General features: G+C 31.8%; 1 protein-coding gene across 1 annotated transcript in view; it reads left to right on the top strand.

Moving 5' to 3' along the window:
* The window catches only part of LOC114330093 (sulfotransferase 1E1-like), a 104,985-nt gene extending 90,244 nt beyond the window's left edge, over positions 1–14,741 (top strand). Inside the window, exons 6-7 of the mRNA XM_050642605.1 lie at positions 192–286; positions 13,921–14,741. Of these exons, the coding sequence (XP_050498562.1) occupies positions 192–286; positions 13,921–14,214 (389 nt within the window). The 3' untranslated portion in view covers positions 14,215–14,741. The remainder of the gene's footprint in view (positions 1–191; positions 287–13,920) is intronic.
* Positions 14,742–15,338: the final 597 nt, after the last annotated feature.

Here is a 15,338-nt window from a genome sequence, read left to right as displayed (position 1 = left end):
CGAGCTAACTACAGAGAGTGATATTATTTATACTCCATCATTTGTTCTATTATCTGACTCCCCAGCTCCAATTTACAGATATAATAGACTTGTGTTCATTTTTTCTTGATTTATTGGGCTCTCTGTATGGGACTTTTGCATTATAGTAAATTTCTTGACTTTCACATTTAATTAAATAATTAATTTTTTAGTTCCATGGGCGCCATATTGGGAACACCTTAAGGAAGGTTGGAATAGAAGGCACGAAGAAAATATGCTGTTCCTCTTTTATGAAGATTTGAAAAAGGTATTATAATAATACTGTAATAATACTTATTATAACGACTATGTATATTAACAATTTCTACATAATATAATAATATAGAATATGAATAGATATTAAGTTTTTATCTTACTATGCTATCAAGTCTTATGATACTTTTCACTTTCCCCAGAAGTTATATTTGGCTAGTTTATTTTTAAGAGTGATCTCTGATAATTACTTAGTACTTAGCTTTAATGTACACATAATATATAATATACAACATATTCAACTCGGGAGAAATACCAACAAAATGGCTAAAGTCGATGCAAATACTAAAAGAAGTAGGAATTGAACAATGATCTGAAAATAATTAGAAACCTTTACATGAATTAGACCGCAAATCTCACAGTTGAAGGGAACTTATGGACCAAGAGCTAGCAACGTCCGAAAAAAAGTATTTTTTCTACAACCGTGTTAAAAATGCAATTTTTAGCACTCCATAGGAGCGTTAAAAATGCTACTTTAAAATTTTTAAGGCACTGCAGTTCGTATTGACCGTATATGCAATTTTGATGTAAAGTCAAAAAAATATAAAATTAGAATGTCAGTCAAGTTCAAGTAAAATTTTTTGTAGATATTGTCCTGTAATTACGTTTGTAGAACAAATATTGTATGATATGCGTGTTACAAAGTACCTACATTTTTAAGGCACTCATGTGCTTTAAATGTTTACTTTTAACACTTATATCATAAATAACTATTAAGACAACCGGTTCTTTAATATATTATTCCCTACGCTTCCTCGAACACCGTACCAGTCTCTGGCTACTGATACAGGTGACGTTCATTACTGCGCAGCACACTTGTACAGGTAAATACACTCACCGGCACAAAATTCCGCCACCCAAAATTTTTGATTAAGTTTGATAATTTATAACTTTATTATTTGTACTCCGATTTTCAAGATTCTTGCACCAGTTTGTAGGTACATGTATTGATATCGTTTGGTATTATTCCGGTAACACGGTAACACAAAAATTTTGCTTGCATTGTATTATACGGGGGTGAATGGAAGTGTTGTATTTCCTCCTAAATTTAAAACATTCTGTGGAAAAATGGAAGAGCTGGTTTTGTTTCATAGTCCTGTCGTATTATTTCGGAGGCATCACTAAAATTTTGTTTTTTGAATTATCCGAATATCTCTTTTCTTGTAAGAGCTGTACCATTTTTTGTAAATAAAAACACTGATTGACTCACAAAATAGAGGTTGGATTGATAAGATTAGAATGGACCGCATGCAGCCCAGATCTCAATCATATTGAGTATTTATGGGATGAATTAAAAAAAGCTATTCGCCGTCATCCTAGGCCTCCAGAAAATTTGGTACAGTTATGGCCCTGGTAGAGGAATATCGGGCTATTCCCGAGGCAAGGATAACACATCTTTATTCGATGCCAAACAGATTGCGAGCAGTCGTTGCTGCAAGAGGTGGATATACCCGCTATTGAATTGTTTGGTTTTGTTGTTAATTTTGTTTTGTTTTGTTAATTTTAGTGAGTTTGTATTTTTAATTAAAAAAACCTTCAAAGAAGTGTTTTATGAAGTGTAAAAAAGAAAACCTTAGTGAGACTTCCAGTATAATACAAAAGGAGTATGAAACAAAATCAGCCCTCAAAATTTTTCCACAGAATTTTTTAAAGTTGAGAGAAAATAAAACGCTTCCATTCACCCCCGTATAATGCCATCTAAGCAAATAAATGTTGATACCGGAATAATAAAAAACGATATAAATACATGTACCTGAAAACTGATGCAAGAATCTTGAAAATCGGAGTACAAATAATAAATTTTAACTATTTAGAATGGGAAATAAGCCACAATATTATTAAAAAATGATTTTTATTAACGTTTCGACGCCCAAATCGGGGGCCGTTGTCAAAATACAAAATACTATTAATATAAACAAAAATGTTGGTGCTTAGTAAAAAAATTCTTCTAATAATTTATTTAATTTGACTCATTTATATCGGCAATTCAGATACATATGATACATTTTAAAGTAGAAGACTTTAAAATGATATTGCCAATATTTATGAGTTGCGTTCCTGGGACGACTTTACTGAAAGATAGTTCATTCGATTACATGAAATCAACCCCAACTCAAGAATATCCGTCACAAAAAAAAAAAAATCATAGCATATGATCTGTCTTTAAAAAGACAACCACATGCAACGGTGACATTAAAATTCTCGCATTAGAGATCTCATAGTAAATCACGAGGGAAAACCAGGAAAAACCTCGTGATACTATCCCGACATCGTAAGTATTTGGTCTTACATTTAATTTACTCTCAAAATTAATACCAAATTCTGACTTTACTATAATTTTGTTTAAATTATAAATAATATCAATAATACATGGGTATATAAGTAATACTAAAATATAAAATATGTACTAACTCGACTATTGACTTACTAATTGTGGTATTTTCTTTCTATTGACTTCCTCTTTCAGTATGGGTATCCACATCCTACTGCATTCCACCGAGGAATTTGCGACACAATTGGTTTCGTTTAGCATAATTAGAGCCGCTTCTTTGATTTTTCTCTTTTTACTATCTGTTTCTTTCAGGACTATACTTGAATCTCTCCACTGAACTCTATGTTCATTATCCCATGCGTGTTGACATATTTGAGATCTATCAAATTCTCTATTTTTAATATAAGATTGATGTTCACATTGACAACTAGGACAAAACTAAATGTATCAGCTATAATGGAGTTATTGACATTATGTACTAATAATACCTATTTTCAACTAAATAATGAATTTTATAAACGAAATTTTGGTCTAGCAATGGGCTCCTCTTTATCTCCATTATTGGCTAATATATTTATGGAAGATTTCGAAACTAATATCATTTCTAAACAAAATTTAAAACCCACTGTATGGTGGAGATATGTAGATGATGTGTTTTCAATATGGCCTCATAGATCAGAATTGTTGGATACATTCCTGAATATTATAAACGATCAAGAAGAGACAATAAAATTTACAATGGAAAAGGAATATAATAACACCCTGCCTTTCCTCGATGTTTTAGTCTTAAAGAAGGATACTGGATATGAGACTCAAGTGTATAGAAAACCAACAGATACCAACAGATATCTCAATTACAAATCAAATCACAACATCAACGTTAAAAAGGGAATCATAAAATCCTTATATGATAGAGCCAAAATTACTTGTTCTAACGAAAATTCCTTTTTAGAAGAAAAACAATTCTTAACATCTGTTTTATTAAAAAATGATTATCCTTTATCGTTTATAAATAAGGAATTGTCAAGATTGGATCGAATGGAACAGAACAACATAGAACGGGATCCTACAACATTCACAAGAAATAATACGAGGAAAATATCAATACCATACATAAAAGGACTATCCGAGAAACTTAAAACAATAGAAAATAAATTCAACATTTCAACAACATTCAAAACAACCAACACATTGAGATCTATTCTATCTAAAACTAAACCTAACAATGAACAAGAAAGGACAAAGAATTGTATTTATAAAATACCTTGTGAATGCGAACAGTTTTATATAGGTGAAACATCAAGACCATTAAACGTTAGAATAAGTGAACATCAATCTTATATTAAAAATAGAGAATTTGATAGATCTCAAATATGTCAACACGCATGGGATAATGAACATAGAGTTCAGTGGAGAGATTCAAGTATAGTCCTGAAAGAAACAGATAGTAAAAAGAGAAAAATCAAAGAAGCGGCTCTAATTATGCTAAACGAAACCAATTGTGTCGCAAATTCCTCGGTGGAATGCAGTAGGATGTGGATACCCATACTGAAAGAGGAAGTCAATAGAAAGAAAATACCACAATTAGTAAGTCAATAGTCGAGTTAGTACATATTTTATATTTTAGTATTACTTATATACCCATGTATTATTGATATTATTTATAATTTAAACAAAATTATAGTAAAGTCAGAATTTGGTATTAATTTTGAGAGTAAATTAAATGTAAGACCAAATACTTACGATGTCGGGATAGTATCACGAGGTTTTTCCTGGTTTTCCCTCGTGATTTACTATGAGATCTCTAATGCGAGAATTTTAATGTCACCGTTGCATGTGGTTGTCTTTTTAAAGACAGATCACATGCTATGATTTTTTTTTTGTGACGGATATTCTTGAGTTGGGGTTGATTTCATGTAATCGAATGAACTATCTTTCAGTAAAGTCGTCCCAGGAACGCAACTCATAAATATTGGCAATATCATTTTAAAGTCTTCTACTTTAAAATGTATCATATGTATCTGAATTGCCGATATAAATGAGTCAAATTAAATAAATTATTAGAAGAATTTTTTTACTAAGCAACAACATTTTTGTTTATATTAATAGTATTTTGTATTTTGACAACGGCACCCGATTTGGGCGTCGAAACGTTAATAAAAATCATTTTTTAATAATATTGTGGCTTATTTCCCATTCTAAATAGTTAAAATTGTAAAAATGCCACAAGAAAATAGCTTCAGAACAACACAAATAATAAAGATATAGATGGTCAAACTTAATCAAAAATTTTGGGTGGCGGAATTTTGTGCCGGTGAGTGTATATCGAATTTAAAATGATTGTAAGACGAAAAATTTTTTTGTCATTACTTTTTAAACATTATTAGAAATATGAACTATAATTGCCAGACATTTCTGTGGTTTAAAAAGTAATGACAAAAAATGTTTCGTCCAAATAGTTATTTATGATATATCTAAGTGTTAAAAGTACACGTTTAATTCATGCATGTGAAAGTTTGCAGAATGAGCGATAGCGAGTTCTGCAATTCACATGAGTGCCTTAAAAATGTACTTTTTAACACGCATATCATACAATATTTTTTCTACAAACGTAATTACAGGACAATATCTACAAAAACTTTTACTTGAACTTGACTGACATTCCATTTTTATATTTTTTTGACATTACATCAAAATTGCCTATACGGTCAATACGAACGGCAGTGCCTTAAAAATAATTTAAAGGACTAGTGCCTTAAAGTAGCATTTTAACGCTCGTATGGAGTGCTAAAAATTGCATTTTTCTACAACCACTATTCAAAGTGCACTTTTCTGCACGGTTTTATGTTAGCAAACTTGATATTTTCTCACAGTATAAGATATTTGACATTAGTGTGCAGAAAAGTGACGTTTCTGTGCCGCAAAGTGACGTTTCTGTGCCGCAAAGTTCTTTTCTGCACAGTTGACTACCTCATTCTGAGTAACGTTATATTCTGTTTACATCCGTGGACTACCGCATTCTGAGTAACGTTATATTCTGTTTACATCCGTGGTTAAACTTTAAACAAATATATAACCTATAAGACAATTATTATATTTAACTATAGCATAGAAACTAAATTATGGATGTTACAACTGTTTTATTTTACAATTTTATTCTTATTAAACATTTTATAATTATCAAATAACCAATCAGGATTTAGCAACCTGTGCAAGAGACGTCGAATGAAGTAGGTTGTGTGTAAATCCGTGACTGCATAAATATAATGTCAAAATTTAAACAAATTAAGGCAGTGCATTAATTTTTTAACTGATTTCTGTGCAATTTATTTAGGTATAAGGAATTTAAATTGATTAGTAGGTATTAATTAAATACAGTTTAAAATTTATCACATAGGTACCTATTATAATTAATCGTCGTTTGGAAATTGTTATTTTTATTTTTAGGAAAAACTGTGCTTGTAGAAAAAGTATAGTGTGAAACACGTGCATAAAGGTAATTTCTCACTCGTTTGAATTGCGGCACTCGCTTGCGCTCGTACCGCAACTTTTCAAACTCGTGAGAAATTAGTACATTTCTGCACTTGTTGCACAATATACTATTTTCTACAACCACTATTCAAAGTGCACTTTTCTGCACGGTTTTATGTTAGCAAACTTGATATTTTCTCACAGTATAAGATATTTGACATTAGTGTGCAGAAAAGTGACGTTTCTGTGCCGCAAAGTGACGTTTCTGTGCCGCAAAGTTCTTTTCTGCACAGTTGACTACCTCATTCTGAGTAACGTTATATTCTGTTTACATCCGTGGACTACCGCATTCTGAGTAACGTTATATTCTGTTTACATCCGTGGTTAAACTTTAGACAAATATATAACCTATAAGACAATTATTATATTTAACTATAGCATAGAAACTAAATTATGGATGTTACAACTGTTTTATTTTACAATTTTGTTCTTATTAAACATTTTATAATTATCAAATAACCAATAAGGATTTAGCAACCTGTGCAAGAGACGTCGAATGAAGTAGGTTTTGTGTAAATCCGTGACTGCATAAATATAATGTCAAAATTTAAACAAATTAAGGCAGTGCATTAATTTTTTAACTGATTTCTGTGCAATTTATTTAGGTATAAGGAATTTAAATTGATTAGTAGGTATTAATTAAATACAGTTTAAAATTTATCACATAGGTACCTATTATAATTAATCGTCGTTTGGAAATTGTTATTTTTATTTTTAGGAAAAACTGTGCTTGTAGAAAAAGTATAGTGTGAAACACGTGCATAAAGGTAATTTCTCACTCGTTTGAATTGCGGCACTCGCTTGCGCTCGTACCGCAACTTTTCAAACTCGTGAGAAATTAGTACATTTCTGCACTTGTTGCACAATATACTATTTTCTACAACCACTATTCAAAGTGCACTTTTCTGCACGGTTTTATGTTAGCAAACTTGATATTTTCTCACAGTATAAGATATTTGACATTAGTGTGCAGAAAAGTGACGTTTCTGTGCCGCAAAGTGACGTTTCTGTGCCGCAAAGTTCTTTTCTGCACAGTTGACTACCTCATTCTGAGTAACGTTATATTCTGTTTACATCCGTGGACTACCGCATTCTGAGTAACGTTATATTCTGTTTACATCCGTGGTTAAACTTTAGACAAATATATAACCTATAAGACAATTATTATATTTAACTATAGCATAGAAACTAAATTATGGATGTTACAACTGTTTTATTTTACAATTTTGTTCTTATTAAACATTTTATAATTATCAAATAACCAATAAGGATTTAGCAACCTGTGCAAGAGACGTCGAATGAAGTAGGTTTTGTGTAAATCCGTGACTGCATAAATATAATGTCAATAATGTGTAATAATTGTTTAAATTTAAACAAATTAAGGCAGTGCATTAATTTTTTAACTGATTTCTGTGAAATTTATTTAGGTATAAGGAATTTAAATTGATTAGTAGGTATTAATTAAATACAGTTTAAAATTTATCACATAGGTACCTATTATAATTAATCATCGTTTGGAAATTGTGATTTTTATTTTTAGGAAAAACTGTGCTTGTAGAAAAAGTATAGTGTGAAACACGTGCAGAAAGGTAATTTCTCACTCGTTTGAATTGCGGCACTCGCTTGCGCTCGTACCGCAACTTTTCAAACTCGTGAGAAATTAGTACCTTTCTGCACTTGTTGCACAATATACTATTTTAACACGGTTGTAGAAAAAATAATTTAAATTCAATATACAGGGTGATGGGTGAGTGGGATATAGCTAAGTAGATCCGCTATAGTAATAGATAGCAATAAAAGTTAATAACAGAAATTGTAGCCAACTTTCAGCTTCACATTACGAAATTAGTTAGAATGTTACAGGGTGTTCGATAACATAGTGGAAGACCAAACTTATGTTTTTCTAAATGGAACACCCTATATTTTATTTTATATTCGAAATCCTCTTAACTTACCTATCACAAAATATAAAGGTTTGTAATGTTATATAGGGCTTTTACAAAGTTATAACCAATTTTTTATGAAAATCGTAACAAGTTCAGCTCCCTGTATAAATAAAAATAAGCACAATAGCAATGGTATATTGGTGCCATATTTTTTTGTTGATTGTGAAAATTTTTAAGAATTGTTGATATTGCTAATTTTCCTTGTATCGAATACAGGGTGAGTCAAAACGCAAGTACATTCTTTTCTCAGAAATTTTAAATGGAACATCATATATTTTGTTCACTATCGGAAAGTATCATTACCGTACTTTAATTTTTGTATAATATTCTCTATGCCTAAATTTGTTAGTTTTCGAGATATTTTCATTTTTTTAGAGCAAGTTATTAATTAATTAGAGTGTTCTATTTAAAATTACTGAGAAAATACTTTACTTGCGTATTGACCAACCCTGTATTTGATATAAAGAAAATTAGCAATATTAACCATATTTAGAAATTTTGACAATCAACAAAAAAATATGGCACCAATAAACCATTGCTGATGTGCGTATTTTTACGTATACAGTGAGCTGAACTTATTACGATTTTCATAGAATATTAGTTATAACTTTGTAAATACCCTGTATAACATAACACACCTTTATATTTTTGTGATGAGGAAGTTAAGAAGATTTCGAATATAAAATTAGATATGAAGTTTAAAAGTTTAAAAAAACAAAAGTTTGGTCTGCCACTATGTTAACGAACACCCTGTAACATTCTAACTAATTTTGTAATACGAAGCTCAAAGTTTGCTACAATTTTTGTTATAACTTTTATTGCTATCTATTACCACAGCGGATCTACTAAGCTTTATTACACTAATCAATCGCCCTGATTTTGTAATTACCTGTACAGGCATGCTGCGCAGTAATGAACGCAACCTGTATCAGCAGCCAGATGGCCGGTACGGTGTTCGAGGAAGCATAGGGAACAATATGTTATGACATAATCAGCTGTCTTAAAATACTTTCTCGAAAACGTTGCTAGCTCTTAGTCTTAGACCATTATTGAATATGTGAAAATGCGTAGAGTGAGGCAAGTCTGTCTCTTCTAATCTCCAATCACTACTCTGAAGAATGCTTATCGAAGCTTTGCACGAAACTGAAAAAAAAACGGGTACCGGCTGTACAACAGCGGATTTGCAGATGCCATTATAGCATTTGCGGACAATCTAGAACCTCTATGAACAACTTTATCTACAAAATAAAGTATTACAGTCAACAATATGGGCTCAACATAAACGTAAAGAAGACAAATATTGTGATAATTACCGAGGAAAAGATACCATAAGGTCAACTCAATGTCAACCAAACCTCCGAAGAAAGAGTGACTCACTACAACTACTTCCATAAAGAATGGACCAACAAGCAGGAGATAAGAGCACGCATCGGAGAATCTAGATCTACTTTCAACCAGATCGGGGCCTTCTCCAAAATTCACAATCTCTTTCTTAGTATCAAAGTAATACTGCTGCGATGCTACGTCTTCTCTCTCCCTTTTTTATGGTGTTGGATCGTGGATAAACCTGGAATGAAGATATGTGAAGAAGATTGGATAAAGGTACGTGCATTTCAGATATGGTTATATCGGAGAATACTCAAAATCCCGTAAACTGACCAAGTCACAAATGACGAGGTCCTCAGAAGAATAAAGAAGAGCCGAGAGCTATTGACCACATCAAATCTCGAAAGTTACAATACTTCGAACACATTATGCGAAAAGAATTCAAATATGCCCTTCTACAAACCATCCTGTAAGAAAAAACATTTGGAAAGCGAGGTCTAGGAAGAAGACGAACAAATGTAAAGACTGAAATAGTTTTGTACACACTTATGACAACAGGTGAACAGGGAAAAGTGTACTTTTGAAGTGTGTAAAACAAATAATTCCTAGCTGAGCGCTTTCGGCTTATAAAGCCATCTTCGGAGCTATGGTCAAAAGGTTCAAAATACCACTATGAAGAGAGATGGATCCCATGTACGATATACAAAAAATACTTCTATTACTTGCGCAGGTTTTTTAATGATGGAAAAAATATAGAAAAAAAACCTTGTCTATCTCTTGAAAAAAGGTGGTCAATCCTTGCTGTTCTTAGTAGGAAAAGTTGAAAAAACATATATATTACAAGCACAAAGGACTTTCACGAAAAACTACATTACATATAACAAAAATTTGATCATGGTAAGGTCAAGAGACCTTACCATGAGATTCTTCATACTGACACAGCACACATCAGATGGTAATAAGGTCTCTTGACCTTACCATGATCAAATTTTTGTTATATGTAATGTAGTTTCTCGTGAAAGTCCTTTGTGCTTGTAATATCAGGGTGTCCCAAAAGTAGTGGAACGGTCGAATATTTCGCGAACTAAACATCGGATCGAAAAACTGAAAAATACGTGTTCAATCATTTTCAAAAATCTATCAAATGACACCAAACACCAACCCCCACTACACCCCCTGGAGGTGGGGTGGAGGGTAACTTTAAAATCTCAAATGGAAACCCCTAGTTTTTCGTGCAGATTTGGATTCGTTACGTAAAAGTAAGCAACTTTTATTCAAGACATTTTTTCGAACTGTGGATAGATGGCGCTATAATTGAGAAAAACGATTTATCCTGATACCATAGGTAAATTATAGAAACGGTCTAATATCTCGAGAAATACACTTCCAAATGAGAAAACAAAAAAAAGGTTCTTAATACTTTTTGAAAACCTATCGAATAACACTAAACATGACCCTCCAACCCACCCCCTGGAGGTGGGGTGGGGGGTAACTTTAAAATCTTAAATAGCAACTCCCACTTTTTATTACAGATTCGGATTCGTCATGAAAAATTAAGCAACATTTATTCGAAACATTTTTTAGAATTGTTGATAGATGGCGCTTTAATTGGAAAAATACGATTTATTAGCGCCATCTATCAGCAATTTTAAAAAATGTTTCGAATAAATGTTGCTTAATTTTTCATGACGAATTCGAATCTGCAATAAAAAGTGGGGGTTGCTATTTAAGATTTCAAATTTACCCCCCACCCCATCTCCAGGGGGTGGGTTGGTGGATCATTTTTGGTGTTTATCGATAGGTTTTCGAAAAATATTAAAAACCTGTTTTTTGGTTTCTCATTTGGAAGTGTATTTCTCGAGATATTAGACCGTTTCTATAATTTACCTATGGTATCAGGATAAATTGTTTTTCCCAATTATAGCGCAATCTATCCACAGTTCGAAAAAATGTCTTGAATAAAAGTTGCTTACTTTTACGTAACGAATCCAAATCTGCAAGAAAAACTAGGGGTTTCCATTTGAGATTTTAAAGTTACACCCCACCCCACCTCCAGGGGGTGTAGTGGGGGTTGGTGTTTGGTGTCATTGGATAGAATTTTGAAAATGATTGAACACGTATTTTTCAGTTTTTCGCTCCGATGTTTAGTTCGCGAAATATTCGACCGTTCCACTACTTTTGGGACACCCTATATATGTTTTTTCAAATCAGACAAAGTTTTTTTTTTCTATATTTTTACCATCATTAAAAAAACTGCACAAGTAATAGAAGTATTTTTTGTATATCGTACATGGGATCCATCTCTCTTCATAGTGGTATTTTGAACCTTTTGACCATAGCTCCGAAGATGGCTTTATAAGCCGAAAGCGCTCAGCTAGGAATTATTTGTTTTACACACTTCAAAAGTACACTTTTCCCTGTTCACCAGAAGAAGAACATCCTGAAGATCCTATAGAACTTCAGAACCTGGTTCAACACAGCATCTGTGCAGCTTTTCCGCGCTACTGCAGATACGATAAAGATTGCCACGATGGTCATCAACATTCCTCACGGATAGGCACATCCAGAAGAATGTTCATATAAGAGAATAGGTGTAGTTATTGTCTTATAAGTATTAATTATTATATCGTTTCTTGTTTTGTATGTCAATGTTCTGCCTATCAATTGATAATCGTTAAGAAATATTGCTTTTAATTGAGTATGCTGTTTTTTATGTACATATCGATTTGCTTGAGAAAATTTGAAAATAAGTAGTAGATAGTCCAAGGATCAAAATCTATATGATTCCGAAAGGCGCTTTTACCATGGGGGTGGTTGCCACCCCATCTCGCGGTTGGAAATTTTTTATTATATTTTGACCACAAAAGTTGATAAAAATATTCATTGTAAGCAAAAAATGTTCTATACATTTTTTTGATAAAATTAATAGTTTTCGAATTATTCGCTATCGAGGGCTATTCGCTTTTGTATAGAAAAAATAAAAATTTTTCTATATAATCATTTACGATTCACTCAAATTTTGCCGTAGAAAAAATTTTTTCAAACCAATTTCTTGGGAATTAGATAACCTACAATTTTGTATTAAAACATTTTTTTCGTATCTCTGATGCTAATCTTTTTATTCTGAAGAAAATTCCAAAGTATTTACCAAAACTACAAAATTACCTAACTACAAAATTCGTTATTCTCTTTTAACTCCAGTTTTTTTAAAACTAATTCTAAGCCAGTCAAACTTCTAGAATTCATTAACAATACATAAATAAATAAGAATAAATAAAGCCAATGTCTAAAGACACCGCCAACTTACATTATTATGCTTCCAATTGGATTTTTCCTTTTTTTTTCAAAAAATATTTTGATTTTTTAACCGTAACTTTTTTATTTTTTATCCAAGGATGTCCGGTAAAAAACAATTTTGTAAGTTTTTACAAGATCTATTAACCTATTAATATTATATCTTTTTAAAATCCTCAGTAGCAAAAAGAGGTGACTTTGAAAGGGTTTTAAGGTGGTTTTTGCATGTTATAACAAATTTTAATTGTCAATAGCTCACTCAATTTTGGTCGCAGAAAAAATTTTTGCAAACCAGGTTCTTGGGAACCAAATAAGCTATAATTTCATATTTAAAGATATTTTAGTATCTCTGATGCTAATCTTGGTATTCTAAAGAAAAGGCCATTTTTTTTCCAAACTACAAAAAATCGTTATTCGCTTTTAACTCCAATTTTTTTAAAAACTAATCATTCTAAGCCGGTCAAACTTCTAAAACCTATTAGTAATATATAACTAAAAAAGGTCAAATAAGGTTAATGACTAATTTTAAATAGGGTGATGATTAGAGGGCTGCTTGCGATAACTTTTTCGCTGAAAAAAATTGGGACTGACATTCTTTTCATTATAAGTCACTTAATTTTTGAGCTAGAGACTTTGTTTTTATTTCCGAAGATAGATATTTTTAAGTACTTTAAATTGGTTTAAATAAGTTGTCCTTGAAAAGTGCATAGTTTTCCCGTCTTTTGACTTTGAAACTACAATATTTAGCATTTGACGAAGAAGAGCCAACGTATAATAAACTATATCTCGATTACTATTGGTCATAAAAAAATTGTAAAAAAAAACGGTTTTGTTTATTTTTTCATAAGGTACATTTTTATTAAGTAAAGTTGTTTTGATAAAACAAAAACTTTTGGAGTTATTAGCAGAAACTTTGTTAAAAACATTGATTTTTCGATATAAAACCAACACTTTCGATAGCGAATAAATCGAAAACTATCAATTTTATCAAAAAATTGTATAGAACATTTTTTGCTTAGAATGAACGTTTTTACCAACTTTTGTGATTAAAATATAATAAAAAATTTCCAACCGCGAGATGGGGTGGCAACCACCCCCATGGTCAAAGCGCCTTTCGGCATGTTATAGATTTTGATCCTTGGACTATCCACTACTTATTCTAAAATTTTCAAGCAAATCGACCCATTCTGTAAAAATTGCGAGGTTTTGTCCTATTTTAAGCTTCATTACTCGGACTATAAACATATTTTATTTTTTCAGAACCTACGACCTAGTTTAAAGAAGCTATCTTCATTTTTGGACCAGAGTTATTCAGAAGAGGAGTACGAGATCCTGGAAGACTATTTGAGTATAGACAACTTCAGAAATAACAAAGCAGTAAACGCCGACGAGGACAAAGACATAGGACTGATCAGCGATGTTGAAGCAGGCTTCATAAGAAAAGGTGTTGTTGGAGGATGGAGCCCATACTTTGATGATGAACTAAATGCCGAAGCTGATAGGTGGATAGAAGAGAATTTGAAAACATTTGATTTAAGGTTTCCTAATAAATGAAGTACAAGCAAACATATTAATAAGGACTGAAAGTTTAATGCATAAGAATAGGAATAATTTGTATTAATAATACCTATTTTCGGAGCTCTAGTACCGAAATTCCTGGATTTCGTAACGTTTAAACAGTGTTTGGTCCGTTTGGTCCTTCATGTGGCATTATATTAAAAGCAGTTGTCTACAACTGCCATATTGCCATATTGAAATGAGAATTGAGCTAAAAACAGACTAAATTGTTCCTGGTATAATATGCTTCCATGGTGTAGACTCTCTTCATGACATTGACTTGTTCAAATTCTTTCGATAACCATTCAGCTCTAAACTAACAACAGGTATTTTTTTACCACAAAAAAAAGTTACATGACGATTTAGGAGAACTCTAACAGTTTTTTTACGATAAACGATAGTACGTATTACTGATCCTTAAATTAAATACTCAAAACTGTTTTCTTTATGTTTCTTTAAGTTCCTATATATACATATATGTTTTGTGTAACCTCATAAATCTCATACTGTTTTTGTTATTATTATAGTTAGCACTTAATGTGTTTATTAATATATCCAATTAGGTTATTAATTTTGTTTTATTTTAGTATTTTAGTAACATTATTCGTTTGAAAGGTATTTAAGATTAAATACCAAATTGCCAGGTAGCTGTGTAAGCTACAGTTAAAGACATTTACTCCAGGGAAATAAGGTTTTTGTCGGGACACTTGAGCAGCCAGGTTGCAAATGGGTTTTTTGGATACTATATACCTACCTAATACATTATACATACAAAAATGCCCGTCACAGTTCGGACGGGCATTTTTGAAAATAAAAAAACTTTATTGCACGTTTCAGTTTGATAAAAAGTTGTAACTACAGATAGTTATAATTAAAGTCATGTTTTTCATCTTAATTTTATTTGAATGTTGATGCATGGCACTGCATATCCTCCACAAGTTTTTTCATATGAAGGAAGTAATTACCGGGCCTTACCGGTAATTCATCATTAGGGCCTTTCATTCCGGATGGAATGTTTGCCGCTCTTACTAAGAGCTCACTGATTCGCTTATTGCGGTGAATCACTCCGCATTCCACTTGTGTGTTGTCAAAGTTTGTTGTATGACTTGGTTTTCGTTACA

The sequence above is a fragment of the Diabrotica virgifera genome, chromosome 2 (assembly GCF_917563875.1).
Source record: "Diabrotica virgifera virgifera chromosome 2, PGI_DIABVI_V3a".
NCBI classification, from domain to species: Eukaryota; Metazoa; Arthropoda; class Insecta; order Coleoptera; family Chrysomelidae; genus Diabrotica; species Diabrotica virgifera.
The sequence above is the reverse complement of the archived record's forward strand: the minus strand, read 5'-3'. Positions and strand labels throughout refer to the sequence as shown.